This window comes from Microtus ochrogaster, chromosome 7 (genome assembly GCF_000317375.1).
Source record: "Microtus ochrogaster isolate Prairie Vole_2 chromosome 7, MicOch1.0, whole genome shotgun sequence".
NCBI classification, from domain to species: domain Eukaryota; kingdom Metazoa; phylum Chordata; class Mammalia; order Rodentia; family Cricetidae; genus Microtus; species Microtus ochrogaster.
In genome coordinates this window covers 28,725,861-28,753,461 of record NC_022014.1, presented here as the reverse complement: position 1 = coordinate 28,753,461, position 27,601 = coordinate 28,725,861, and the positions used below count along the sequence as shown (strand labels likewise).

At 52.0% G+C, this 27,601-nt stretch overlaps 1 protein-coding gene across 10 annotated transcripts; it reads left to right on the top strand.

Annotated features, from left to right (window-relative positions):
* The first annotated feature begins 1,723 nt into the window (after positions 1–1,723).
* Positions 1,724–27,584, top strand: Dlg4 (discs large MAGUK scaffold protein 4). 10 transcript variants are annotated; one of them, XM_005349719.3, is made up of 20 exons: positions 1,724–2,157; positions 10,822–10,887; positions 14,356–14,409; positions 14,543–14,593; positions 14,782–14,906; positions 15,217–15,386; positions 15,500–15,636; positions 15,740–15,884; positions 21,367–21,662; positions 21,840–21,942; positions 22,137–22,251; positions 23,572–23,748; positions 24,010–24,046; positions 24,142–24,169; positions 24,290–24,337; positions 24,413–24,514; positions 24,839–25,011; positions 25,929–26,038; positions 26,536–26,627; positions 26,816–27,584. In XM_005349719.3, exons 1-20 carry the CDS (start codon positions 2,128–2,130, stop codon positions 26,920–26,922), a joined length of 2,166 nt encoding a protein of 721 aa, XP_005349776.1. In that variant the 5' UTR covers positions 1,724–2,127; the 3' UTR covers positions 26,923–27,584. The 10 variants fall into 10 exon arrangements, with proteins under 10 accessions (XP_005349776.1, XP_013202663.1, XP_005349774.1 ...); XM_013347209.2 differs by having other exon boundaries at positions 14,534–14,593; XM_005349717.3 differs by having other exon boundaries at positions 10,822–10,986.
* Positions 27,585–27,601: the final 17 nt, after the last annotated feature.

The window sequence follows — 27,601 nt, the reverse complement described above, 5'->3', positions numbered from 1 at the left end:
TGTGTGTGTGTGTTCACACAAGCGCTAGTCAGTGGTTTATGTGTGTGTGTGTGCTCACACAAGTGCTAGTCAGAAGACGGCTTTTAATGTCAGTTCTCTCTTTCCACCTTTCTGTGGGTCCCTGATATCAGACTTGGCAGCAAGTCCCCTTTCCCAGTGAGACATGTCACTGACCCGTGTATACCCCTCTTTTCATACTTCTCACTGTGGTCAGGCCTGGGACGAGAAAGAGCTGGGCTCCACTTAACTCTTTTGAATTGTTGGAACTGCCTTAGAGAATCCCTCTTTCCCACTTTTCAGGAAAGTAGCTAAATTATACTGGCTTTTGGGGTGCACACCATGTGGTACAAAGTGGCACATGGGGTCCCGTGGCAGAATGACACCACGGTCTGCTTGCCTACTTTAGGAGCTGCACCTGCTTAGGGAAAAGGCAGCTCAACTCCAATCTGGTCGGATTAGGGAGATTAAAGCAAGAGGAGAGAGAGAGAGATGTCCCAGAGACCAAGAGGTGAAAAACGGGTCTTTGGAGGGGAGATCTGGATCTGTGATGGGGGCCCGGGTCTCACTATGGGGTCTGGAGTGAAAGGACAAAGGCTGGGGACTCCTTAGATGACTAAATGTGTAAGTGGCTTGGCCACAACCCTTTGTCACTTGCTTCTCACCAGCTCCCAGGTCAGCCCTCTGGCTCTTGGCCCCCCCACTATTGCGGTGGGCACCTCCCCTCCTTACGGTGCTGCACAGTGACCTCTTCCAGGCCTTGCTGGGTGAGTAATTCCAGGGTTCTGAGGGGTCACGGTGGAAAGGGCTGGCCTGGGCCTCTGAGGGCAAGTGTTCCAGGTTCTGGACTGGATAGAAGCCTGAGGGCACCTGGTCCAAGCTGTAGCTTCTGTAGAGTCGTCCCTCTGTGCCCGCCCCCCCCCCCAACATCCATCAGCCTAACTAGAGGAGCTTGTCTTGCCAAACAGAAGGCATGGGTAGTAGGGGTGGCCAGAGAGGCCTGGGATGTGGGCGGTGACTTAGTTCTCTTCCTGTAACAGACATTCTGGACTATTATGAGGCTTCCATCTCTGAGGGCCAGGTAAGGGAGTGAAGGTGGGTGCCTGGCTTCCTGACTGAGCAGGCAGGACTGAAGGGACACACAAATTCCTTACTAAAATATTAAACTGAGACATATGGGCCTTGGCAACAAAATCCTGAGTACTGCCTGAGGGGTTGGGGATACTGAGAGTGCTCTTTCTGTGGCCAACCAGCCCGTACCCCTTCTCCTTCTCCCCTTTGTTGGATTGCTCCAGTTTCAGCACCAGAGAGGCCAGGCCATAATTACTTTTCAGACTTCCTGGGAATCCTGGGGGAGAACTAGGCCCCCAGGATTCCCTGCTGCCAGCCCCTCCCTCAGACCCTACCCCATGCTGTGGCCTCCCTCCAGGGATGCCCCATCCCAGCTGTGGGCTTTTTCCTTTTAAGAAATGAAATCCATCCTCCTTGTCTTTGCTGTCATCACCGAGGCTAGCTAGGTCTCCATGTTTGCCGTAGGGCCTCTCTGCTCCTGCTTCTATCTCCTTTCCCATTATCCGGGCTCCTGCCAGCAGTGAAGGAGTTAACACTGCCAAGGCACCCCCCCATTCTGGCTCCAAGCTCCCTCCCTCCCTCCCCCTGCTTCCTCTCTCCTCCTCTCTCCCCTTCCCTCCTCGGCTCCGCGGCTTCATCGGCCGCTGCCATCTCCAACCCCCGCCACGGCCCCTAGCCCCTGGCCGTTCGGCAAGACCCCTGCTTATCCCGGGGCTTCCCGAAATCCAGTTCCCCTCCCCCACCCCAGCTCATGCCCCAGCCCCAGAAGTCCGGGGCTGCCAGCCCCCGGTGCCCCTGCCCCTCCTGAGAATCGGGGTGTGCTCCTCAAGCCCCCTCCCTTCCACTTGGGAGCCCCTTTTAGGGTCCCCCCTCCCTTCCACGCTCCCCTATCCTTCTCTTTTCCAACCTTCTCTTTCCCCTCTCACCCCTCCCCCCATCCTGGCCCCCCCTGCAAAAGTGGGGTGCGGAGGGGGGAGGGGTGAGAACCCACCAAGGGGAGGAACAAAACTCCAATGAAGTCAGAGCCCCCTACTCACCACCGCGGCCAGGCCCCCCAACATGGACTGTCTCTGTATAGTGACAACCAAGGTAAGCATGATGGGGGGGGCCGTGGGGAGAGGGAGTAGGTGATGAATTTGTGGAGAGGATTAGGTAGGCCTTCTCTAGGGTTGCAGACCCTGGAGTGAGAGCATCTGAAATAAGATGTATTAGAGGGGCCACAATTTAGTTTTGGGGTTCATATCTGACAAAACGGTGGATTTGGCCACAGGTGCCACCTGGAATGATCATTTTGTACCTTTAGAGAAATGGAGAATTTGGTATTTGGGGTGGCTTGGTGGGCTTTGGTGTTCACCAGCGATGTTTTGAGGGCAATTTATTTAGGGAGAAGCCTGCCTGGCTCACATGGGAGTTATGCTCATATATGTGGGAAGGTGGGCCATGTGTGTGTGTTGCTGGGGGTTTTTCTTCCTTCCTGGGCAAAGAAGCTGGTTTCTAGGTTCTGGCCAGTTTGGGGGTCTCTTGGCATGAGGGTAAAGATTACTGGTTGTGAGTGTTTGGCTTTCTGGGAGGGGAGATCAGCTGGCAGGTAAGGGTGGCCCTGCAGGACACAGGACATCTTGTGATAGATATGTTTAGGATGCTCCTGTTTGAGGGAATTTTTAATTTAGTGCTTAATTATATGGAATAGAGCAACCTGGGGGTTGTGGGAGAGCTGGGGCCTGATACAGAATTACCTGAGAGAATGGACCAGGTGAGGTTAAAATTCGGGGTACTCCCATGGAAACCAGAAGGTCGCAAAAGATGAGGTTGCCCTCTCCAAAGAAGGATGACAGGTTTAGGGTATGAGGGTAGAGAGAAGGTAGTTGAGGAGGGGGACCCTGTGGATGTAGCAGAATTCAGGGGTAGCCCAGGCAGGCGCCCAGTATCCCGATCTCACACAGTTCACCTGGTCCTGATCAAGGAAGCAGAAGAGCAGATGGAGGGGACATTGCCCCTGAGTCTTGGGAGGACACCTGGGCATAAGGGTCTCTGAAGACTTATGGGGTGAAGAGGTTACTGGGATTAAAAGGTGGTGGTGGAGGGCAGGGCTGGCAGAGCCAGGATCCATACAAGGGTACAGGGTCCCTGTGCTTAGAGCCTGGAAAGAATGGGAGTCCTGGGATGAAAAGCCCTAGCAAGCGCCTGGTAGGATGTTTAGGTCTAGGTCCTTTGCTCCCAGACTCTGGGACTGGCAAGCTGGATGCCTGGTGTGTGGAGGGAGGCTTGGGCGGGTGGCAGGCAGCTGGGGGCTGGGGGGTGGGACAGGAAGTGGGGGCCGGGGGAGGCGGGGTCCGGGTGAGTCACAGGCTGGGGAGGGGGTTATATTTAGTGGGAACTGCAGCTTCTTATGGGAGGGAGCTGAGGACACACATGTTCCTTGCCACAAACTCACACATGTGTATACACATGCATTGTGCACGTGTAAGCATGATTGGAGATTGGGAGCTGAAGATTTTCGGTTTGTGCCCCTCGCCCCATCTATAGGGATGCTTGTTTTTCTCCTGTTTTGTGGGCTTTGGGCTTTCTTCCAGGTTGCTGGTTTTTCAGTAGGTTTTTGATCCACCGTTCTTCTGGCCTTCTTTGAGTGTCTGCCTGTGCTTTTTCTGTCTCTTGTCCTTAGGCCTGACCCTTGGCCTTGGCTTCCTAGCTGTTGTCACCTGTGTACAGATGTATATAGGAAACCCATTGGAATGTGTGGGTTCTGCTTCTAACACGTGAGCACACGAATGCCAGTAAGGGTGAGGGGCTTGCCTGCACTGCTAACTATTCTGGGTGGATGTATTTATTCATTTCTCAGCTCCACACTCCTATGTGTTCGATGGAGCACATGATTGAGCCTCCCTGAAGGTAGGAGGCTTGCAGAGAGCCTCATGCATTCGGGTTTTACTGAGGCTTGGGAGACCTAGGTTTGCCACATTCATTGGCCAGAAAACTTGTCAGCCTTCAGGATGGAGGGACTCCAACTCCCATAAGGCCTTGAGGTACAAGATCCCTCAGTGGTAGAGTGTGGCTGTCCTTAGGACTGTTGGGAGTTGTGGTTCCTCTCTATCCAGGGCAGTGGCGGGGAGCCCAGGAAAAACCAGCAGGGGCACATAGCTTCTGCCCTCCGAAAATTCTGCGGGGTGGGTTTGGGAGTGCTCAGGCTTTGTAGTCGCTGATCTCTCCTGGTCTGTTTGATGGCCCTCCTATCTTTCGTTGCCTATATTTATAAACTGCTGCAGTAATTTAAGGAACATTTATTGAATACTTAATATGTGCTCAGCTCTGCGCGCTGTGAAAACTCTGCTTTACAGCTATCACTGAGTCTTATTCGGTACCTAGATCTCTGCCAGTATCTCTATCTCAGAGCAGCTTTCTCCCACTCCGCCCCCGTCCCTCCCCCTTCTCCCCGCGCTGCTGCCGCAGTTGCCATGGTAACCAGCGACGACTGAAGTTGCGTGGCGGATTTGAGGGCAGGGCGAGGGTGGCGGAGGGCGGAGCAGAACAAATGGGGGCTGGGGGAAAAGTAGGGAAAAGATAAGGGGCATTTGGCCAGGGCTCCAGAGGCGAAGTGGTTAAGCCCTTGGGGTGGTCCTTATTGGGCTAAACTAAGGTGCTGGGGGCGGGGCACTGTGTCCAAACGCTTCATTCATTGGTCGGCAGGGGCGTGGTGGAAGGATAGTGTGGGCGAGGCCGGGGGAGCGAATGGGCGGGAAGCGGAGGGAGGCGTGGTTTCACAGAGCCAGGTGGGCGGAGTCGGCTTACTCTATCGGAGGAGGCGGGCAGCAACCCTCAGAAAGAGGAGGGACTATGTTGCCAGACCAACACGAGGGCGGGGCTGACCCGGGAGGGGCGGGGTGTGGTTCCTGTACCCAAAGGAGACCCGGTTCGTGTGGCGGTAGTCCAAGTAACTGCGGGATGCGGGGGTCTTTGGAAAGGAGAATCCGTGGGCTGGAGATGTGACGTCTCAATCTTCCTAAGATGGAGGCCTGTTCAGATTTCATCAGAGTACCCCCTCCTACCTCAGCTCTGTTCCAGGGAGACAGTTGCTAGGCGACGGCAAAGTCCTTGATTGCTGCGTTGCCTAGCAACGGGGAAACGGAAAATGGAGGGAAAAAGGAAATGGGGGATGGGAGAGGGTCTTAATAGTCCATAGCGCCTACTGGTGGAGAAGAAGGGCCTATATATTTTCTAGACTAGGAAGGACTTTTGAGTACAAGCCCGTTTCGCATTGGTGGTTTGTGAGGACCCATGCATTTTATCCAGAAATAAAAGTAGGACACTGGCGGGAGGACGTTCATTTTGGGGGGCTTACCTAACAGATGCGGAAAAAATGCAGGGTTGAGAATCTATGGAGGTCATTAGCGCCTTTTGCCTTAGGTGGGAATTTTATATTCTGTAGACAGCTGATTTGGGGAGAACCCTCACTAGAGAGATGGCATTTATGGGGAGGATATTTGGGAGAGAGGTTTGCGAGTTCAAGAGTTTGGGAATTGATGGAAGACTAAAGTAACATGGGGCAATTTAGGGTATTCTGAAAGATTTGTGGGTCACTGTAAATTGAGGTCCAGATCATTGGTGAAATTATTTTGAGATAGGGTCTCATTATGTAGGGTCAGGCTGCCCTGGAACTCACAGAGATCACTGCCTGTGCTTCCCCAGTGCTGAGGTTAAAGAAAAGCACTACCATGTCTAGCCTGATGCTTCTCTCCCCCACCCTTAAGTGTAGTAGAAAAGATATATTTGGAGCTTGGCAGTGGTGGCACACACCTTTAATCTCAACACTCAGATGGCAGAGGCAGGCGAATCTCTGTAAGTTCTAGCTCAGCCTGGTTTACAGAGCTAGTTCCAAGACAACCAAAGCTACACAAAGAAACCCTGTTTCAAAAAACAAACAAAACAAGGAAGAAAAAAAGAAAGAAAAAAGAAATATATTTGGGAGCAAATCTTTCAGCAAAAATGTAGCTCAGCATCATGGAGAGAATGTTGAAAAGTGGGAGCAGCCCGAAAATTTACAAATTTGAGGTGTAAAGAAAAGACTAGTTAGATATGGTGGTGTATATCTGTAATCTCAGAATTTGGGGGGGGGGTGGAGGAAGTTGGGAAGTAGAGGCAGGAGGATCAGGAATTCAAGGTCACCCTCAGCTACATAAAGATTTTGGGCCAGTCTGGGTTACATTCTCTTTCAATATATACATACATGTATGTATGTATGTGTGTTTGTATGTATATATACACATATGAGCTGTCAAGATGGCTTAGGGGTAAAGATCCTTGCTGTTAAACGTGATGACCTGAGTTAGATCACTTGATGAAAGGAGAGAACCAACTCCCTAAAATTGTTCCCTGACCTTCTCATGCATAACACAGTATAGGCATGTATATACTCACAAACACATAAATAAATGCAATAAAATTTAAATAAAAGATAAAATATCTTCTTTTCTTTTTTATTTTTTCGAGACGGTTTCTCTGTATAACAGCCCTGGAACTCACTTTGTAGACCAGGCTGGCCTCGAACTCACAGAGATCCTCCTGCCTCTGCCTCCTGAGTGCTGGGATTAAAGGCGTGTGCTACTACCGCCTGGCAAAATATTTCTTAATATAAGGCAAGAGTTTGGGAATAACGAGAAGAGACTGCAAATGAGTTCAGAAGGGTTGCTTTAAGGCAGATTAGATAACACTCAAAACTGGGTTCTGGTGAGGTTTTTTTGGGGATTGGTATCTTAGAGAGTCCATCATATCATTTAGTTTAGTGTTTGGACAAGTCATCTCTAAACAAATCTGAAGAGGCTTTATTTGGATGCTTGTGCTAGCCAATGGCAATATATTAATGTTAAGGTCACTAGCAGTTGTCAGGGGGGCAGGTAGGACTTAGGAAGGAATGATTTAAAGGGTATATAAATTTGAAGGCATATTTAAGAGCTGTGGTTCTTAACTCTTGAGTAAAGCATTGTCTAGTTTTGGGGTGGGGCTGGATGGGCTGCAGAAACTCTGTCAGAGTAGATGCCTTGGAACCGGGTGGGGTGTTTACAGTGAGAGGCTTCGAGTGGGGGCTTGAGAGCCCTAGGAGTTCTCAGAAGCGATAGGAGAAGTGCGATTGCTTCTCCTGTAGTCTAGGAGTACAGCACCCATGAGAGACCCATTGGGGTTTTGTAATAGAAGCCCAGTGTTTTGGGGGCGGTGGAGAATTAGGTGGAATAAGGGGCCCTTGAGAACCCGAGCGATAAACTGCTAAAGTTTCCAAGTGTCAGTATTTGTAGAGGGGTCGAAATAGGAGTATACCTGGGAAGTTGGAGTTCGCAGGGAAACAGCTGGAATCCGGGAAGTTGGTAGCCAAGAGGGTCTCCCCACACCCTTCTCTCCCATCATGACGCTCTCCCGTACTGCGCAGGCGCCGCCCCCCCTTCCCTGGCCGCAGCCTCCGGTCGCCGCGGCCGCCGCAGCCCCCGCCCCCTCTGCCCCTCCCCCCCAACCCAGCACCCTTGCTATCCCACCTATACCCTCCCCTTAGTCCCCCTCCCCTTCTCCATGTCGACTCGGAACAGATTCGCCTCCATGTGTCTCTGCGTGGTACGTGCCGCGGTATGGGATCTGGCCCGCTTCCCTCTTCCCAGACAACCCCCCCCATCATCTCAAGATGAAGCTTCAAGTCTGTCGCTCTTCCCTCTGCTTGGCATGGGGTCTCTGGGTTGCAACTTCTTGAAAACAGGCGTAGTGGGTTAAAGTGTGTTAACTTCTTGTTATCCACTTTAATCCACACCCCTCTATTTTTGGGGTGCAAGCCCCGGTTCCAGGTCATTCTGTGCAGCTGGGGCTTTGAAGATAGGGGGAAGGTACTGCAGGGATATATTGAGGGTGCAGACTTGTCCCAATAACATAGAGTGCCAGTCAGGACCCCTCCTCCCAGTGGGTTACAGGAAATGTGTCCTCCTTCCTGTCTGGCTTCAGCTGGCCTGTAATCCAGGACCGAGAGGGGTCGACCTCCCCACCTCCAGGTTTGCAATGTCAGAATTGTTTTCCTACCATCCCTACCCTTTTAGAGTTCTTTCTCAATGTAAAATCTCCAGGGACTGACCATAGACCCTAACTCTTCCAGGTACATCTTGAGAACTTTGGTTCTTCATTCTGTGGTCCCCATTTCCCTCACATTGCCTGCCAGTCTCCAAACCCTTTTCTTTAGTGTCAGAGGCAAGTCCCTCCCCATCATAGGGGTGGAACAGAGAGATATGGCAGCTCACTATGATAAAAATTACCCTTGATTCTTACCTAGAATAAATGATTGATTGTTTCCCTTCATGTCTCCATTTTCTTTGGTGCACCTGGCAGTTCCAGAGATTTAGAGATTTCCTGTGAGGTGACCATGAAGGGACACTGGGCTTAAGTTCTCCCCAGTCTCCAAAACTTGGGAGGTGCAGGTTTTTGTCCTGGTTAATTTATCTTCCAGGGAGTGCAGGGCAATTTCTTTTGTGCATTTACTGTCTAGGGCATTTCCCCCCAGCGTGTGCAGTAGCCATTTAGAGCTGCACACTCAACGCTGCTAATCCAAGACAGTTCAGCCTTCAAGGAAGGCTCTTTTGCCTGTGTTCTCCTTACTTTCCTTCCTCTCTTCTTTTTGGGGGTGTGTGTGGGTGGGTGGGTGGGTGAGTGAGTGTAAAATAGGATTCAGGCTGGTCCTGAACTCACGAATGACCTTGAACTTCCAAGCCTTCTGCTTCCAGAGCGTGGATATTTAAGCATTTACTACCACGGCAGATTTTCGTCTTTATATTTTTCTTTGCCCGTGAAACTGACACCTAGAGTTTGACATTCTCTAAATCTGTGATCCACACTTGGTGAACCCCATTTTCCTTCTTTAAGACTTTTCAAACGTGCAGAGTGTATTTATTTATTTATTGAGACAGGGTCTCACTATGTAACCCTAGCTGGTCTGAAGCTTTCTATATAGACCAGGCTAGCTTCGAACTCACAGAGATCTGTTTGCTTCTGCCTTCCAAGCTCTGGGATTAAAGACGTGTACGATCATGCCCAGCTCAAGATGCTCCTTAACTCTAGCTGCCTTTTGTTCTGGTGTGAGAATCTTGTTTTTTGTTTGTTTGTTTGTTTTGGTTTTTCGAGACAGGGTTTCTCTGTGGTTTTGGAGCCTGTCCTGGAACTAGCTCTGTAGACCAGGCTGATCTCAAACTCACAGAGATCCGCCTGCCTCTGCCTCCCAAGTGCTGGGATTAAAGGCGTGCGCCACCACCGCCTGGCTGTTTGTTTTTTCAAGACAGGGTTTCTCTGTGGTTTTGGAGCCTGTCCTGGAACTAGCTCTTGTAGACCAGGCTGATCTCGAACTCACAGAGATCCGCCTGCCTCTGCCTCCCAAGTGCTGGGATTAAAGGCGTGCGCCACCAACGCTCGGCGAGAATCTTGTTGACAGGACCACTTGCTTCCCCAATCCTCCTACTGCACCCTGAATCCACAGTCAACTTGGCATCCATTGCCCTGATAAGCTTCCTTCTTTTTAGTCTTGCAACTGTTGCCCCCCAACTGTTGGTACTCTCAGTTTCTCAGCCCTTGGGAGGGAAATTCTGCCCACGTGTTGTAGTGGCTGTATTTTGTTTTCTCCAGTCCCAGAGGGAGCCCTGCATCTGGTACTCTCTTCTTTCCTGACTCTAGAGTTTTGACAGTTCTGCTTCTGTGGGTGGGTGGGTGGGGGGTCAACTCTGGAGGGGAGGAGCCTAGGAGGGCCTTGTAGAAGGTAGATGTGGAAGGAGCCAGGTGGGCTTCCAGCAGCCTCTATCTGCACAGTTCCCCTCTCTGACCCCCAGTTAATCTCATTTACTGATGTTACTATTAAGCTGGCCAGGAGGCTCTTGTCCTGGCAGCTGTTTAATTGGGCAGGAAGTCATGTTGAGCCTTTTACCTCCAAAAGTCAGAGGGAGACCAGAATTCAGTTTAGCAATTTATCCTCTTCTTCAATCAGCGGCTTGGCACCCATTCCTGCCTCCCCCTCCCCCGACCGGAGCCTTTCTGCCTCTGTTCCCCTGGCTTCCTCCCCCATTCTATCCCTGTCTAGTATATCTGGATTAGCTGGCTAGCTTCTGGGGCCCCTTTGCTTAGTATTTCTGAACGAGTGAGGCCAGTGAAGGAAGAGCGGGGCAGGTTTAGCCCTGCCCTGCTTAGGGGCTGCTGATGGCAAGTACTCTCTAGCTGAAGTACCTGACTTTGGTTCCTGCTTCAGGCATGCAAAGGTGCAGGAGAGTCAGTTTCAATGGGGAGGCTGGGGTGGTGGGGTAGGCTGTAGAGCAGGGGTGTCAGATGGAGTATGGGAATGGTAGATGATGATGGAAGCAAAGAACTTGGGGATAAATGAGGGTACAAGGGTCAGGTGCTAGCTAGAACTCTTAAAGGCACGGAGTGGACGATGAAGCCTTGCTTGGGAAAGGCTTGGAGACAATGGTGGTGGGGCGGGTAGACAGAGTCCTTTGGTATGAGGAGTAGCCAAATTGGAGGTTGGAGCCTGGACTAGGGTAGAGATGAAAGGTGCTGAGGCCTTGGCTGGAGAGGGGGTTGTTGGGAGGGTGGAGAGAGGGGAGCCAATGGGCTGGAGGAGAGGGAGGGGGAGGAGCTGGTCAGGCCCCAGGGCCTTCCGCACTGCACTGCTGGGGGAAAAGGAGGCGGTCCGGGCGGATGCCCGAAGCCTGAGGCGCTGGGCTGGTCCAGTGACTGCCTCGGTCCCCATCCCAGAAATACCGCTACCAAGATGAAGACACGCCCCCTCTGGAGCACAGCCCGGCCCACCTCCCCAACCAGGTAAACGCCCCCGAGCTGGTGCACGTGGCGGAGAGGAACTTGTCCCACCTCGAGGCCGTCCATGGGGTCGTGGGCCACGCCCACCTCTCCCCCCTCAAGGTAGGAGACCCTGGCGGCCCCCTCCCCAGTGCGGCCCTCGGAGCCTCGGAGCTGCAGCAAGGGCCGGTAGGGCAAGAGCTATGAGGGAGAAGATTGGGGGTGGTCTGGCATCTGGGTCTTGGGCTCCTGGGGCTGGGGTTGGGGGGTGTGCTTCTTGACTGGGGGAGGGAGCACGATGCTAAAAACACTTTGGTCTCACATAAGAGAAATAGGCCAGGCAAGTGGGAGTGGGTGCAGCGCCTTATAGCCAGGATGTATGTGCCTTTTTGTATGTTTGGTGTGTTGAGATGGATGGAGCATCCCCTAAGAAGTGTCCCCAGTGCCATGGCCCTCTCCATTCCTTTATACCCCCACCCCTGCCTCAGTCTTCTGTGTCCAGAGCTCTGTTCCAAGTGTCTGATGCCCTCATTTGCTCCTGTCCCTTTCCCCACCTCCTCCCCCAACCTCTGCCTCTGGGCCTGGCTCTGCCTGTTCCTGAGTCTCCAGCTCTTTCCATCTGGCTGGACTGAGACTTCAAGTCTTGGTCCTTTCTGCCTCTTCCTGTGCCCAGCCTTTGCTCCCCTCCCGTGCTCCCCCTCCCTGCTGGCTGGCTGGCTGGTTCTTGATGCTGCGTCTCTCTTCCTCCCACGCATGCCTCCTTCTCCCTCTCGCTGAACCCCAGCTCAGGCCTCTGTGGCCTGATCAATCCTCTCCTGGTCTGAACAGTTGGTCCTCTCTCTGTCCTCCAGCTCCCCATTTCTTTCCCAGTTCCACTGTTCCCTGATCGTCTCTGGTTTTTCCTCCTTTTGCTCTCACCTCCCCCTTACCTTCTTCAGCCATTCCTGTCCTCATTATTATATATGGCCACCTGTTCCCCTTCCCCTCCTCCTTTGTGCCCACAGTAGTTTTTTTTTCTTTCTCCAGGCCTGAGAGGCCTTATTTCCCAGAGCTTCCATTTCCCAGCCCCCATTCTCTCAATCTCCTTTTCTAGGGACATGAGCTGTAAGACCGAGGAGCACTCTGAGGGGCTAGAAGTGTGTGGTGCTTTAGGAAGGAGGACCCCAATTGCTGACATTTTCCTAAGAGGAAGGGAGGAAGTTTGTTAGCCAGGGACGAGGCAGGGATGTGGCAGGGAAGTGGCTGAGGCTAGAAGTGGCAGAGGGAGGAGTTGGAGCAAAGTGGGAAAGACCCAGGGTTTGGAGGCATGGGGTGAGACCGGAATTTGGGGCTGCTTAATACTCTGCTTGAGAGGAAGGAAGACGAAGCCCTGGAAATGAGAACAGTGCAGAATATTTGTGTGCAGCTCTGTGGCTTCAAGGAGTAAAAGAAGATTCCAGATGCCTTTTGCAAGACAGGGCCATTATGTCTTGGGTAGGGTGGAAACAGGTGCTGGAGGGTAGCAGTTGTACAGCGCAAAGGCGCGGTGGCACCAGAGCTCAGGGAGCAGCTGGGAGAGGGGCCAACAGGGGCCACAATGAAGGTGGGACATCTCAGGACAGGGCTTCAGCAAGGGACAGGAGAGGGCTTCAGCAAGGGACAGGAGAGGGCTTCAGCAAGGGACAGGAGAGGGCTTCAGCAAGGGACAGGAGAGGCGCCAATATCCAAAGGAGCTGGCCAGTGGGTTGAGGAGGCTGTGATTTGGGGCAGAACCTTAAAGGGTTGGGAACGAGCTAAAGGGGACTAACGAGGTGGTAAAGGGGTGACAGGCAAGGGTGGGAGAGGTACGGGGTGGAGCCCAAGTCTGGGATGGGGACAGGGAAGTGGGTGGAGAATGGTGGCTGGGATTGGAAGATTTTGGAAAGCTGAAGGCTGAGGACAAGGATCTAGGGAGGGTGTGGGTGAGAGTAGAGAAGAAGACTAGGTAGGGAGGGCCTGGGGGTGGGGAGAGGTTGTAGTATAAGGTGGGTCTGAGGATGTGTGCCACGGAGGGCGACAATGTGGGTGACTTCTGCAGTCAGCGACTATTGGCGAGACAACGGCGTTTGCCTGGGGAGGGATGACAGTTGATGCATGGGTATGAAATCTATTAAGGGGCCTGAAATGGACTTGAGAAATAGCAGTGCGGGGCGGGGGGGGGGTGAGGGACCTTTATAGGAGATGGAGACCTTAGGAAGGGAACTGGGAATCCTCGTACTTAGTCGGTTTCAAGTATTTGTCTAAGGAGGAAATAGATTGGGGACCCCCGGAAGGAGTCTCTTGGCAGCCTCACCTCATTGCCATAGAGACGTGGCTTCGGTTGCCCTGGCAATTGGGGAAGCCCCTAGGACAAGTCTAAAGCTGTCCCCGCCCTGCAGTTTAGCTAGAGACCTTGCTGCGTTGAGGCCACTGACGTCAGGGACCAGGGCACGCCTCGCTTTAACCCTTTCCTTAATGAAGTGGGGGCGGGGAGGAGTGGGAACTGTAGAACAGGCTGGGTTCTGGATGCCTTTTACTATCCTCCTTCCTCCTTCCTGACGTTCTTTGCACTGCGTAGGGTGAGGGACTCAAAGGAAAGAGGAAGGCAAGTTATTTGGGATGCACTGCGCCCACGCCCACGAATAGAAGCGTTCTGGCCTCTTGGCCCGGCTAACGGTGGGCGGGTCCAGAGCCGGAGAGGACTCGTCGAGTCTTTTTGCTGTAGGGAGTCTGTGGTACCCTAGGCCACGCCCCCACCCGTTGTCCTGACTACCAGGCCTCCTGGAGGTGGGTCTCCCCAGGTCTTGGCTGGTCTTAGAAACTGTTGCTAGGCAACCTGGTCCCTGGAGGAAGGGGTGGATTGGATGGCGGGTGGGTGAGAGAGAGGGAGGGACCAGAAGCTGGGGAAACCCCGGATTCTCATGGCGCAAGATTTAGAGCAAATGTGTGCCAAGGTGAGGGACAAATTTGGGGGATGGTTATCAAGATATTTGGGTGATTGTGAGGGTATAGAGACAGGAAGGGGACCCTAAAGAGGAGGTGAGGACCTAGTGGACCTGAACCCTGGGGTGTAATGCGTAGCACGTAATGCATGTAACACTCTGTAGTGTTACATCCGGTGAGAAGCATCCCCCCCCAGCATGCTCCCCCTTTCCCCACTCTTTACCATCTGCTGCTCCCCTTTCCGTCTGGCTGTCTCTCTCTTCCCTCTTCTCATACACCTCTTTAAACATACAGGGGCCTGCGCGTGTGCGCACAGTTGCGTGTGTGTGTGTGTGTGTGTGTGTGTGTGTGTGTGTGTGTGTGTGCGCGCGCGCACGAGTGCAGCATGTTTGTGTAATGCAGGCAGGCTGGGTCCTTGAGTTGCTTTGAAGGTGGTGGAGTGGACTTGCCTATGCAGTTCCAGGGGATCCAGACTGGTAGGGCCACCTCTACTTATGGACTTCTCTGGAACCAAGGCTTAGGCAGCTTTCTGTCTTCTGTCTCCTCTGCCAGGCCAATTCTCCCCCTGTGATTGTCAACACGGACACTCTAGAAGCCCCGGGATATGTGAGTTGTTTAGATTTTGGAGCTGGGGACAGAGGAAGGGAATGACTCCTTGTATGGGGTGGGAGGGGCATGTTCTCTGACCAGAATGTCCGGCTCACTGTTTTTGTGTTTCTGTCCCGTGCTGGAGTTGCAGGTGAACGGGACAGAGGGGGAGATGGAATACGAGGAGATCACATTGGAAAGGGTGAGAGCCAGGCCCTCTGTTCACTTCCCCTTGGTTCTGGGCTGGTGTTTCTCTTTTTGTGCCCGTGTTTCCTAGGTGTCTTGACCCTGTGTGTTCTAGCTGCGCCTTTCTAGTCCTGTCCCTTTCTCACTTCCCTTAACAGAATGGGCAGTAAGGGGAGCTGACCCTCTTGTCCTCCTTCTTCCCAGGGTAACTCAGGTCTGGGCTTCAGCATCGCAGGTGGCACCGACAACCCTCACATCGGTGACGACCCATCCATTTTCATCACCAAGATCATTCCTGGTGGGGCTGCAGCACAGGATGGCCGCCTCAGGTGGGGAGAGAAGACAGGGTTTAGAAAGCTACTACCACCCGGAAGGTAGTGTCACATGCGTTTAATCCCAGCACCTGAGAGGGAGAGGCAAGCAGATCTCTGTGAGTTCGAGGCTAGCATGGCCTACAGGACAGTCAGGGCTACACAGAGAAACCCTGCCCCGAAAAACAAAACAGGACAAAAACAAAAAACAAAACAAAAAAGAAAAAAAAAAGAAAGAAAGAAAAAAGAAAAAGAAAGCTAGTACTACCAGAAAGGGAGGGCTGGGCAGCAGGAAGCCCCTGACTCTGACCCACATTGTTGATCCCAGGGTCAACGACAGCATCCTGTTTGTAAACGAAGTGGACGTTCGGGAGGTGACCCATTCGGCTGCAGTGGAGGCCCTCAAAGAAGCAGGTTCCATCGTTCGCCTCTACGTCATGCGCCGGAAACCGCCAGCTGAGAAGGTCATGGAAATCAAACTCATCAAAGGGCCTAAAGGTAGTACTAACCCACATGAGCGCCAGTCCCCTCCCAACCACCCTGCTTCTCCCTGCCTCCAAGGCTTGCTCCCCAGGCCCATAGGCAGCCACGTCTCCCCTTCTGCCATCCAGGACTTGGCTTCAGCATTGCAGGGGGTGTAGGGAACCAGCACATCCCTGGCGATAATAGCATCTACGTAACGAAGATCATCGAAGGAGGTGCTGCCCACAAGGATGGCAGGTTGCAGATTGGAGACAAGATTCTGGCGGTGAGGGCCTGCATCGTGGTTTCTCGGGTCTCACTGCAGGCCTGGGGTGCCCACTGCCTGACCATTTCTGGCTCTGTCTGAGCTTTGCTTCCCTTGACCCCAGGTCAACAGCGTGGGGCTAGAGGACGTCATGCATGAGGATGCCGTGGCAGCCCTGAAGAACACATATGACGTTGTCTACCTAAAGGTGGCCAAGCCCAGCAATGCCTACCTGAGTGACAGCTATGCTCCCCCAGACATCACAACCTGTGAGAGCCCTCCAGACCTCAAAGCTCCTCATGACTCCTCCTAGTAATTCCTAAGACGTGCAGGCCCATGACAGCCCCTGTGGCCTACTTCATGAAATGGCCATGACCTCTGACCTTTGTGGTAGTTGGAGAGGAAATGGAAAGTTATTTGTGGAGAAGCACTCCCAACGATCACTGATATTCTCTTGTCCAAGGGACACAGGGCCCATTTGGTTTTGTGCTTCTGATCAAATCCTTAAGTAACAGATACGTCTCACGTTCTTTAAAAATGTAGGGAAAGAACCGAGCATGGTGGTGCACACCTCTAATCCCAGTACTCAGGAGGCAGGTGGATCTCTGAGTAAGAGTCCAGTATGATCTATAGAACAGTTCCAGGACAGCCAATGCTACACACAAAACCCCTGTCTGGACACCTCCCCCCGCCAACACGCACACACACACACACACACACACATACACACACACACACTCACACACACACGCAGGAAAAGAACTGGACATAGGAAAAGCATGGCATGCTTGCTTTTCCAGTACTTGAGAAGTCAAAGTTGGAGGGTCAGGAGTTCAAGGCTATCCTGGGCTACATAGCAGGTTTGAGGTCAGCCTGGGCTACATGAGACTGAGAAAATGGGGGAAAAAAGGGAGAAGGATAAAGGCTTCACATTTCATTTTATAAGAGCAGTTGACATGGTCACAAGGTCATGTGGGAGAAGAAACGCAGAGGCCAGTGTACCCCAACAGAGACACCCCAGTGGGTACCCATCCACAGCAGCAGCAGCAGGCTAAGAGGGTACCGTTGTCACAGAATAAGGTTTGTTTCAGAAACTTAATATTAGGGAACCTTTTCACATGATTCAATATATTAAGAGTGAGCTGAATGGGGATGGTGGCCCACACCTAATAATCCCAGCATTCTGGAGCCTAGGCCAGGAGGATTGGAAGTGAGATGAGACCCTATAAAGGAAAGAAAGAAAGTTAGGAGATGGAGTATAGATGTGAAAGTAAGCCCGGGAGTAGCGGTTGTGACACAGTGGGCGGTTCCTAGCGGCCAGCTGCGGTAGATGGTTCATGTCAGTAGAGCCCAGCTGTGCCCATCACTTGAGGAGAGAGGCACGGACGCCTCTTACCGTGGTTGCTCTTTATCGCCTCTGGCAGGTTCTCCATGTTGGTGCTGCTGTTACTTACCAACTGCAAACTGTTCCTGGAATTTCCAATAATTAAAAAAATCACGTATTTTTTTCTTGCAAGGGTGATAGGACGGAACCCAGGGTCTCATGCGTGCTGAGCAGGTGCTCTCCCGCTGAGTCACACCTCACAGCCCTGTGTGATTTCTCCCTCACCATCCTCTTAGTAGAGGGAATATAGAGTAATGAAGGAAAAGTGAGGAGGAACTCCTCAGAGGGCTCCTTTTCCTTCCTTGCTGTTTTTTTTTGTTTTTGTTTGTTTTCTTTTGTTTGTCTGTGTTTTAAAGATGGGGTCTCTCTATGTAGCTCCAGGCTAGCTTTGAACTTGTACTGATTCACTTGTCTCAAACCCCTTGATTTCTGGATTACAGGTGCATGTCACCGTGCTTGGCTTTAGACTTTTTATGTATAAGTATCTTTTTGTTGTTTTTTTTCAAGCCAGGGTTTTTCTGTATAGTCCTGGCTGTCCTGACCTGACTCTGTAGACAGGGCCTCAGACTCAGAGATTCACCTGCCTCTGCTTCCCGAGGGTTGGAATTAAAGGCGTCTGCCACCATCTTCTGGCTGAATCAGTGATTTCCAACCAGGGTAATTTTGTTAGGCCAAATTTATCATAACATTTTGTTAAGAATGGTGGAAAACAGGAAAGGAATATTTTTGTCATTCGACAGAAATACAAATTTGACAGGAAATATAATAAATTGATGAAGAAAATGGCGAAAAAAATATTTTGAGACAGAGACTCATTATGTGGGTCTGGCTGGCTTGGAACTTGTTGTGTGACCAGACTGGTCTAGAATTCATTATAGAGACCAGCCTGGCTTGAAACTCAAAGAGATCCACCTGCCTCTGCCTCCGTAGTGCTGGGATTACAGGTGGGGACCACCACACCCATTGAGAATGATGGAAATAATTTTTTTTTAAGACAAGGTTTCTGTGGTATAACCTTGGCTGTTCGGAAACTCACTCTGTAGAGTAGGCTGGCCTCAAACTCAGATCTGCCTGCCTCTGCCTTCCAGGTGCTGGGATTAAAGGCGTGCACCACCACCGCCCAGCACAAATGCTAAAATTTTAGTGAAGGGTATAAAGCAATGTTTTTGGATGGAAAATTTTGAAAAGTATTTTTTTTTACATTTATTTAATTTGTGTGTGTTTGTGTTTCATGTGTGTAGGTGTGTGTTCACAGGCTCACGCAAGTGTAGAGCTCAGAGGACCATTTGTGGCAGTCAGGTCTCTCCTTCTACCATGTGGGTCCAGGGGAGCAAATTCAGGAATCTTTTTCCACTGAGCCTGTATGGAAAAATCTTAATATGTGAATGATCTCAACTTTCTTCAAATTATACGTTTTATGGAATTCTAATCAGGATTTCAGTATTATCTTTCCCTGGCATTTATGTAGCATCTAAAGTTCAGCTGGAAAAGTGTGTGGGAGATTAACTAAGACATTTTGGGAAAGAATGAGATATTTCCTTTATCAAGTATGAGACACACCATATTCAAATTTTATGGTACTATTTGTTTTTCCTTTTTCTTTTTGAGACAAGGTCTCACTATGTAGCCAAGATTGCCCTTGAACTGGCAGTCTTCCTGCCTCAGCCTCCTAGGGCTGGGATTATAGGCGTGTATGATTGTATTCAGCTTTCTGGTACTATTCTGAACCCTATAACCTACCAAAAATACCTTGATTTTGTGTCCAGTCTTGAACAAGAAGCATAAGAGACAGGAGGAGCAGTATATAGCAGTATATACTCGTTTGGGAGGTTGATGTAGGGGGATTGAGAATTTAAAAAAAGCCTGGGGCTACATGGAATCTGTCTCAAAAAATGGCTGGGGATGTAGTTTAGCTGATGGCGTGCTTGCCTAGCATACATGAAGCTCTTGGGTTTGATCCCTGGCTGGATAAATCTGGGCATTATGGTACATGCTCCTAGTGCTCTGGAGGGCAGGGGAAGGACCATAAGTTCAAGACTACACAGTGAGTTTGAGGCCAGCCGGGGCTACATGAGACCCTGGTTGTTGTTGTTGTTGGTTTGTTTTTTTTTTTTTTTTTTTTAATCCAAAACATGGCTGGGGAGATGGCTTAGGTGGCAAGGTGCTTGCTTTGACCACAAGAGCAGAGTTGGGTTCCTAACCCCCACATAAAAAGTCGGGTGCTGACTGACTCTGAGGGGTGGTGCAGAGAAATTCCTGGAGCTCACTGGCCTGTTAGCCTAGCTTAATGTGTGAGCTCCAAGTTAGTGAGCTAGGCACGGTCTCTGTGAGTGCAAGGATAGCCTGGTCTACACAGTGAGTTCCAGGACAGCCAGAGCTACATAGTGAGATCCTATACAAAACTAACTAAATAAACAAACTAAAATTAAGATGGAAAATGCTTTTGAGGAAGACATCCAAAGTCAACCTCTGGCCTCTTGTGCATGCGCATAAGTGCGCTCTCTCTCTCTCTCTCTCTCTCTCTCTCTCTCTCTCTCTCTCTCTCACACACACACACACACACACACACACACACACACACACACAGTGCTCGAGGGACCTAAGACTGTTAGAGTCGCAGCGGACACAGGAGCCATAGTGAAGAGGATTTTCCTGGCCATTCAGACTTCATTTTGTAAGTGAAACACATGAAGTCATAGTACTATCCAAGACAAAGCTGGGAATCAGGCGTGGTGATGGATATTTGTAGTCCCAACTATTAGGAGATTGAAGTAGGAAAACCAATGGCGCTCAACCAGGCATGCGCAGCTAAGTGAGATCCTGATTTGAGAATAAAACTCAAATCACATTGTGATCAATGGGTTGGGACTGGAATGTGTTGACATGCAGCGACTGTGTAGGTGAGCAGGTCTGGAGTTCCATCTTCATGACAAAATCATTTTCTCTCGTTACCTTGGGAGGATGCTAGGTTACCTAGAGGCATACCATTCCTCCTGAAAACGTGAAGGGAGAGAACCAGTCATTGGTCCCTTCTCTTCTGTGTAACTCTGACCACAGAGGCAGCACGAGGTTGCCATGCAGCAGTTCCTGTATGGGGGTGGGGTGCATGTTGTCTTATTGTTATTGCTTTGAGATAGGGTCTCATCTAGCCCAAGCTGACTTCAAAGTCACCATGTTACCCATGCTGGCCTTCACTTTGCAGCTGTCCTCCTGAAGGGGATAGTGGGCTCGGACACAACACTCAGCAGGTAGGACAGTTCTTTATGAAAATCTTACTAATGATTGTAGAATACTAATATTTTGCGGTCCCTGTGAATGTCAGAATTAGACACCACCAGCAACACTTGCAAGACCCTAGGTGAAAAGCTGACAGAGCACATTAATAAGCTGATCAGGCTGATGCCACCAGAACCTGCAACTAGCCTTTTTATCTGTCTATCTGTCTGTCTGTTTATCTATCTGTCTGTCTATCTATCTATCTATCTATCTATCTATCTATCTATCTATCTATCTATCTATCTATCTATCTATCAGTAGGGACTCACTACATAGCTCTGACTGACCTGGAGCTCACTAAACTGCCTCTGTTTCCCCAGCGTGGGGATTTAAAGTGTGTGGCACCCCATCTAGCAGACTTCACTGTATCCCGCGGGATGTAGTGGGAAGCACAGGATACCATCCTGAGAGAATATTTTTTTTCTTTCTTTCTTCTTTTTTTTTTTTTTTTGGTTTTTCGAGACAGGGTTTCTCTGTGGTTTTGGAGCCTGTCCTGGAACTAGCTCTTTTAGACCAGGCTGATCTCGAACTCACAGAGATCCGCCTGCCTCTGCCTCCCGAGTGCTGGGATTAAAGGCGTGCGCCACCACCGCCCGGCTGAGAGAATATTTTCATATTGAATTTGAGTCAACTCAAGCCTGTAGGACAAGCTTAGGAAAGCAAAAACGGAAGCAGACAGGAACAGGCACACATTAAGCAAGACCGCAGAGATATAAGCAGGACTATCTCTCATAGAATATGAGAAAATGTTTTAGACAAATAATCCAATTTAAAAAAAATAATAAATGAATAGCCATGAGGGAGAGAAATTTTGTGGATTGAGAGACCTGAGAGGCACTTTAACCAAAAGGTAGTCTGAAAAGCATGGTACTAATAGTCCCTTTTGACGTCACCATTCCTGGCATACTAAAGACATCTGACCTGATGTCATCTGTAAATTTCCCGACCCCTGATGTGTTAATCACCAAGATACCTTTCTGGCAGAATAATTCCTTTTTGGCCGAGCCTGGCGCTGGGCTCCCCTGGAGAAGGTGGTGGGCGGGTTCTGTTGTCTTAGCATTGCTGTCTCACCCGTATCTGTCCTCCCTCAGCGTATTCTCAGCACCTGGATAATGAGATCAGTCACAGCAGCTACTTGGGCACTGACTACCCCACAGCCATGACCCCCACTTCCCCTCGGCGCTACTCCCCTGTGGCCAAGGACCTGCTGGGCGAGGAAGACATTCCTCGGGAACCCAGGCGAATTGTGATCCACCGGGGTTCCACAGGCTTGGGCTTCAACATCGTGGGTGGCGAGGATGGTGAAGGCATCTTCATCTCCTTCATCCTTGCTGGGGGTCCTGCTGACCTCAGTGGGGAGCTGCGGAAGGGGGACCAGATCCTATCGGTGAGAGAGGCCTGTGCAGGGGTTTGCACTGCCCCCTATACAGAGCTCAGTGCTCTTGAGGGCGGGGAGAGGGGCTGGCTGGGCTCCAGCCTTGTCCTGGTGGACCATTCCCTGACCCACTCGGACCCAAGAATTAGTCTTCCTGTCACAGGTGACAGCCTCTTCTCCTCTTTCTAGGTCAATGGTGTTGACCTCCGCAATGCCAGCCATGAACAGGCTGCCATTGCCCTGAAGAACGCGGGTCAGACGGTCACGATCATTGCTCAGTATAAGCCAGAAGGTATGAAGCCTAAGCTTCCCTGTCCTCCTGGCTAAACTGGTCCCCAGAACTGTCACTTTAGCTGATGGATGGCCTCAGCTGGGGTGGGGCGAGGGTGGTCGTGTGTGTGTGTGTATGTGTGTGTGTTGTGTGTGTGTGTGTGTGTGTGGCATTAGGATGGGACAGAGTTCCAGAACCTTCTTGCCCTTCCTCAGAGTATAGCCGATTCGAGGCCAAGATCCATGATCTTCGGGAGCAGCTGATGAATAGTAGCCTGGGCTCAGGGACTGCATCTCTGCGGAGCAACCCCAAGAGGGGTTTCTATATCAGGTGAGAAGCTTCCTGGGCGTGACGCCTGAGGCCTCCATGTGTTCTTCTCCCCCTGAACGTGTGTCCATCGCCACACAGCTCCATCCCTAAACCTTGCCTGCCTTCTGCTCTCCCACTCAGACCTGACACTCAGTCGGGGGTTCGTAGGCTTGGCTGTGCATGCTGATCTTCTAGAATACATTATCAGCACTGAAAGGCAGCCCCTGCCCCAAGCACCTTAATTGCCGTCTAGCCCTGTCACCCAAACATTTCCCCAATAGCTTTCACGGTAGGGCCCAAGTTCAGTGTCAGCAGGCATCCCTAGTACCTACCCTCCCTCTTTCCCTTCTTGCCTAGGCTGAATTTGAACTCCTGTGCTTTAATAGTCTTCCTGCCTTAGACTACAGGCACTTGTCACCATGCCCAGTTTTGGGATATTTTGAGTCTTCTTCCAGCTTGGCATCCCTGTGGGAAGCCTTGGTGGGAAGGACCGCAGCTCTTTGTGCCTGTCTCCTGCCTTTCTTCTCTCTCTCTCTCTCTCTCTCTCTCTCTCTCTCTCTCTCTCTCTCTTCCTTTCTTCCATTTCTCCCCCTGTGTGGGGGATTGAATGCAGAGCCTCACGCATGCTAGGCTCGCCCTGAGACCACCGCTGACAACACCTCAGCTTCACCCCTGACTGCTCGATAGTATTTCTTCCCTTTCAGGGCTCTCTTTCTCATGGTTCCTCTTCCTGTCTCCTCACCAGATACGGAGGCCTCCTCCCTCCCCTTGCCTTTCTTTTCCCGCCTCTTCTTTTGTCCTCTTTCTTTGTCTGGTTGGCTGGCCTTATCTGCCACCCTGCTGTACAGGTGTCTTAAAGCTGTCTGGCCTGCCTTGATACCATCTTGGAGGCCTAGTTCAATTCTGGCTGTTGCTTCCGGGCCATCTCCATTGGGTTTTCCCATGGGCATGTCACCTTCAACACGTCCTAGACTGTGTTTGCTGTGTTTCTCCTGGATGCTGTGTTCCTTCTCAGGAGGCGCACATCTGCGCCCTCCCCGGCCTGCTGAAGTCTAGCAGGTCTCTAAGGGTATCCGATTCTCACTGCCAGCTGATACCATGTAACCCCGGGGGCTTGTTTCTCCCCAGTTCCATTGTTTTTCTCGGCATCTTTGCTCTTTCAGAACCTGGACAGAGCTTTTAGTCCTTAGATAGTTTTGGGGTTTCTTTGTGTGTGCCACCACCAGTCCATGCGTTGTTACAGAACTCTTGCCGAGTCTGGCTGGTCCTCAAGGTGCCTGATGCATCCTTCCTTCCTGGAGTTCTCAGCCGGGCCCTGACCAGTAGTCCCTTGTGCTATAGGGCCCTGTTTGATTATGACAAGACCAAGGACTGCGGTTTCTTGAGCCAGGCCCTGAGCTTCCGCTTCGGGGATGTGCTTCATGTAATTGACGCTAGCGATGAAGAGTGGTGGCAGGCACGGCGGGTCCACTCTGACAGTGAGACCGATGACATTGGCTTCATTCCCAGCAAACGGCGGTGAGGCTCCTGGGGCCCTGCAGCCTTCCTGAGAGAGGCTCCAGGTTCCAGGGGTGGGGGCATTCAGTAGAGGACTCTTGGGGGTATGCTAGATCCTGCTGGGGACCCCGGCTCCTGTCAGTCTCCCAGAAAAGGACTTCTCACTGAGACCCATAGGGCCCAGGTGAGGTTAGGAAGATGGGGTTCCCACTTGGTCCAGAGGGTGGGGCCTCACTGAGCATTTCCCTACTAATCCCTGCTCTTCCTCCTCCTCTCCCACAGGGTTGAGCGACGAGAGTGGTCAAGGTTAAAGGCCAAGGTAGGTGGAGGGTGGATGGTGAAGCTGGTGGAGGAGGGGAGGGGTGGTCTCTGAGCTCTATCCTGAACCTACCATAAGATTGGTTTTCCTTTTAGGACTGGGGCTCCAGCTCTGGATCACAGGGTAGGTAGGGGGCCTGGGAAAGCTGTGGGCTGAGTGGAGCTTGGTGTTTCCCTGGGCATTCTCGGGAAAGCAGGCGAGACGGTCTCTGGGGCCCCTTGCAGACGCCCTGTCTCCTCCCAGGTCGAGAAGACTCGGTTCTGAGCTACGAGACAGTGACGCAGATGGAAGGTGAGCCCTAGCCCCGGCCTCAGCTGTCCTGCCCGCCCTCCGTGCTGGCTCCTAAGCCCGGCTCTTTCTCCTCAGTGCACTATGCTCGTCCCATCATTATCCTTGGGCCCACCAAAGACCGAGCCAATGATGATCTTCTCTCTGAGTTCCCCGACAAGTTTGGATCCTGTGTCCCTCGTGAGTATGGGGGCCTTGGATAGAGATGGAGTTGGAGTCGGGGGGCCCATGGAGTCTTACTTTGTCAGGGCTATGACACTGGGTATAGTGGGACACAGGTCGCCTCAGAGGAGAGGTGCTGCCTGCCTACTTTCATGCCTACAGCCGCCAATGCTGGGCCCGAGCCCGGGAGGCCCCTGGGTATCAATTCTGTCACACCTTAGTCTCAAATCCCCCCAACAGCATCCTACCAAGGACCAGCTGGGTACTGGGGCGGGGGGTGAGGTAGGCTAGTATTAAGGGATGGTGGTTAGATCTTTGTGGGGTGGGATGACTTCTTGGCAGATACGACACGTCCCAAGCGGGAATACGAGATAGATGGCCGGGATTACCATTTTGTGTCCTCCCGGGAGAAAATGGAGAAGGACATTCAGGCGCACAAGTTCATTGAGGCTGGCCAGTATAACAGCCACCTCTATGGGACCAGTGTCCAGTCTGTGCGAGAGGTAGCAGAGCAGGTAAGAGCTGGTGGCACCGCATCCTCTTCCTGCCCTCTCCCTCCCCCAGTGCCTCCCTCCAGCTCTCTCTAACTCTCTTTCTCTCTGTCTCTTTCCCTGCTGGGTCTGCACTCCGCTCCTCCACCTCCTCCTCCTCTCGGGCAACTCTGACCGCCTGCTCTTTTGTGGCCCGCCACCCTTGCTTCCTGACCCCACACTCCCCACTGCCATCTGTCCCCGTCTCTCCACCGCTTCCCACTCCTTGCCCCATTTCTCCTCTCTTCCTGGGGCTTTGCCTTTGGTGGCTTGGCCTCCCCCAACTTGTTCCATCCTTTTTTCCTGACTCCCCTCTGCTCCGTTCTCTCCCCCCAATGGGGGGGGGTCCCCACTACCCCCTCTCTCACCCCTCCTTTAACTCCTTTTCTCTACTGCTCCCCACCCTGCCTGCCCTCTCTCTCTGGCTCTTGCTTCCATCTGCCTCCCCTCCCTCCCATCTGTCTCTCCTGTTCCTTCCATCTGTCTGTCCTCTGTCTGTCCTCCTCTCCCTCCCCCCTCTACCCTAATTCCTTTATCCTTTTCCCTTTACCTCTTTCCCTACCTGCCCTGATCTGCCTTCTGCATCCCACCTCTGCCGCCCTTGTCCTTACTCTGCCTTCATCTTTCGGGTCCTCTCTTCTTCTGTCTCCTACACTCTGTTCTGCCCCTTCCCTGCCCTGTTGTGCTTGGCTCTCCGTGTTCCATTTCCCTTTTCTCTCTATTGGTCACTCTATCCACACCTCTTTCTGTTCTCTTGCCTACACGTCCTTTGACACCTGTCACTTCCCCTTTGGCCACCCTCCTGCCCCCACCTTTCTATATTCTGTGTTTCTTCCTGGCACCTCTGTCTGTCCTCTCCTGCTACCTGCTGGTCCCCCTCCGCCTACCCTGCCTGCCCCCAGGGGAAGCACTGCATCCTCGATGTCTCGGCCAATGCCGTGCGGCGGCTGCAGGCGGCCCACCTGCACCCTATCGCCATCTTCATCCGTCCCCGCTCCCTGGAGAATGTGCTGTGAGTACGGTTCTGGGGGCTCCCCCTCCGCTCCCTACGCTTGTGATGTGGGCTCTCAAGGCCCTACTTGATCTGTCCTCTCAGAACCTTGGACAGCAGTTCCTATTGGGCTCAGAGAGCTGGATTGAGAGTTGAGAGTCAGGGCTGAGCTATGGCAGGCCTTGCCCGCTTCTCCTGCCTTGGGCTAGGCAGTTCTAGAGTTTGCAGTAGTCTCCCTGGGGCATACACAGACTGGGGCGAGTCAGAACCTCAGAGGCAGTTGGAAGATGGAGTCTGGATCCCTTTGGTGGGACTGAAAGTTAGAAGGATGAGTTCCAGAGAGGTTCTGGATGGGGTGGGTTTGCCATGAGTAGCCCCAGAGGAAATCAGAAATTATATTGTTTGCTATGTGTTCCAACTAAGAAAAATGGAGTTTCAGCTCAGCATGCCAGGATGGAGGAGGTGAAATGCAGAGAGGGGCCCATCCCTCAGAGCTGCGTTTCTCTCCCTTCTGACAGAGAGATCAATAAGCGGATCACAGAGGAGCAAGCCCGGAAAGCCTTTGACAGAGCCACTAAACTGGAGCAGGAATTCACAGAGTGCTTCTCAGGTGAGAGGTCCCCACGAGCCCTGAGGACAGAGAGTCTTTGCTGAGGTTCGGTGGAGCTGCCCGCCTGGGTCGGTGTGGGAGGAGGTGTCCTGTCAGTGGGCTCGGGGACCCACGGCTCCTGGCTGAAGGAGAAGATGCTCCTTGTCTGGGCTCCTTGGTCACGTGTTCCTGCTCCTCCCGACTCGCAGCCATCGTGGAGGGCGACAGCTTCGAGGAGATCTACCACAAAGTGAAGCGTGTCATTGAAGACCTCTCAGGCCCCTACATCTGGGTCCCAGCCCGAGAGAGACTCTGATTCCTGCCCTGGCTTGGCCTGGACTCACCCCGCCTCCATCGCCTGGGCCCTTGGTCTGGACTGAATAGCCCAAGCCCTTCGTGCCCCAGCCTCCCTTCCCACCCTTCTTATTTATTTCCTTTCTAACTGGATCTAGCCCACTGGAGGGGGGACACTCCTCTGCATGTATTCCTGTACCCCAGATCAGGGCTCCTGGACCCCAGGAACTTGGGGTCTGGGGGGGCTGGGCTCCTGGTTCCGAGCCCTTGCTCCTTAGGACCCCCTACCCCTGCCCGCCCCCATGCACACTCAGACCCACTGGGGGCCTCTGCCCTCCCCATTTCTCCCACATACATTCCAGAAGTCAGGGCCCCTCTCAAGGAGTACCCGCTGTAGGGATGCAGGACCGCAGGCTTCCGCGCTCTCCTGAGGCAGGGGCTGGGGTCACCCCTGCCCCATCATAACTCCCATGTCATTTGATTTCTCTTTATTTTCTCCATTGTTTTCTTCTCAAAGGTGGTTTTTGGGGGGAGAAGCAGGGGGACTCTACTGCAGGTTCCCTGTCTTCCACGCGCCTCCCACCTTTTTTCTTTGCTGGTTTGCATGAGTGGAAGGTCTAACTGTGGCTTTTTTTTTTTCTGGGATTTTTTTCTTTTTTCTTTTTTCTTTTTTTCTTTTTTTTGGGGGGGAAAGGGAGGGA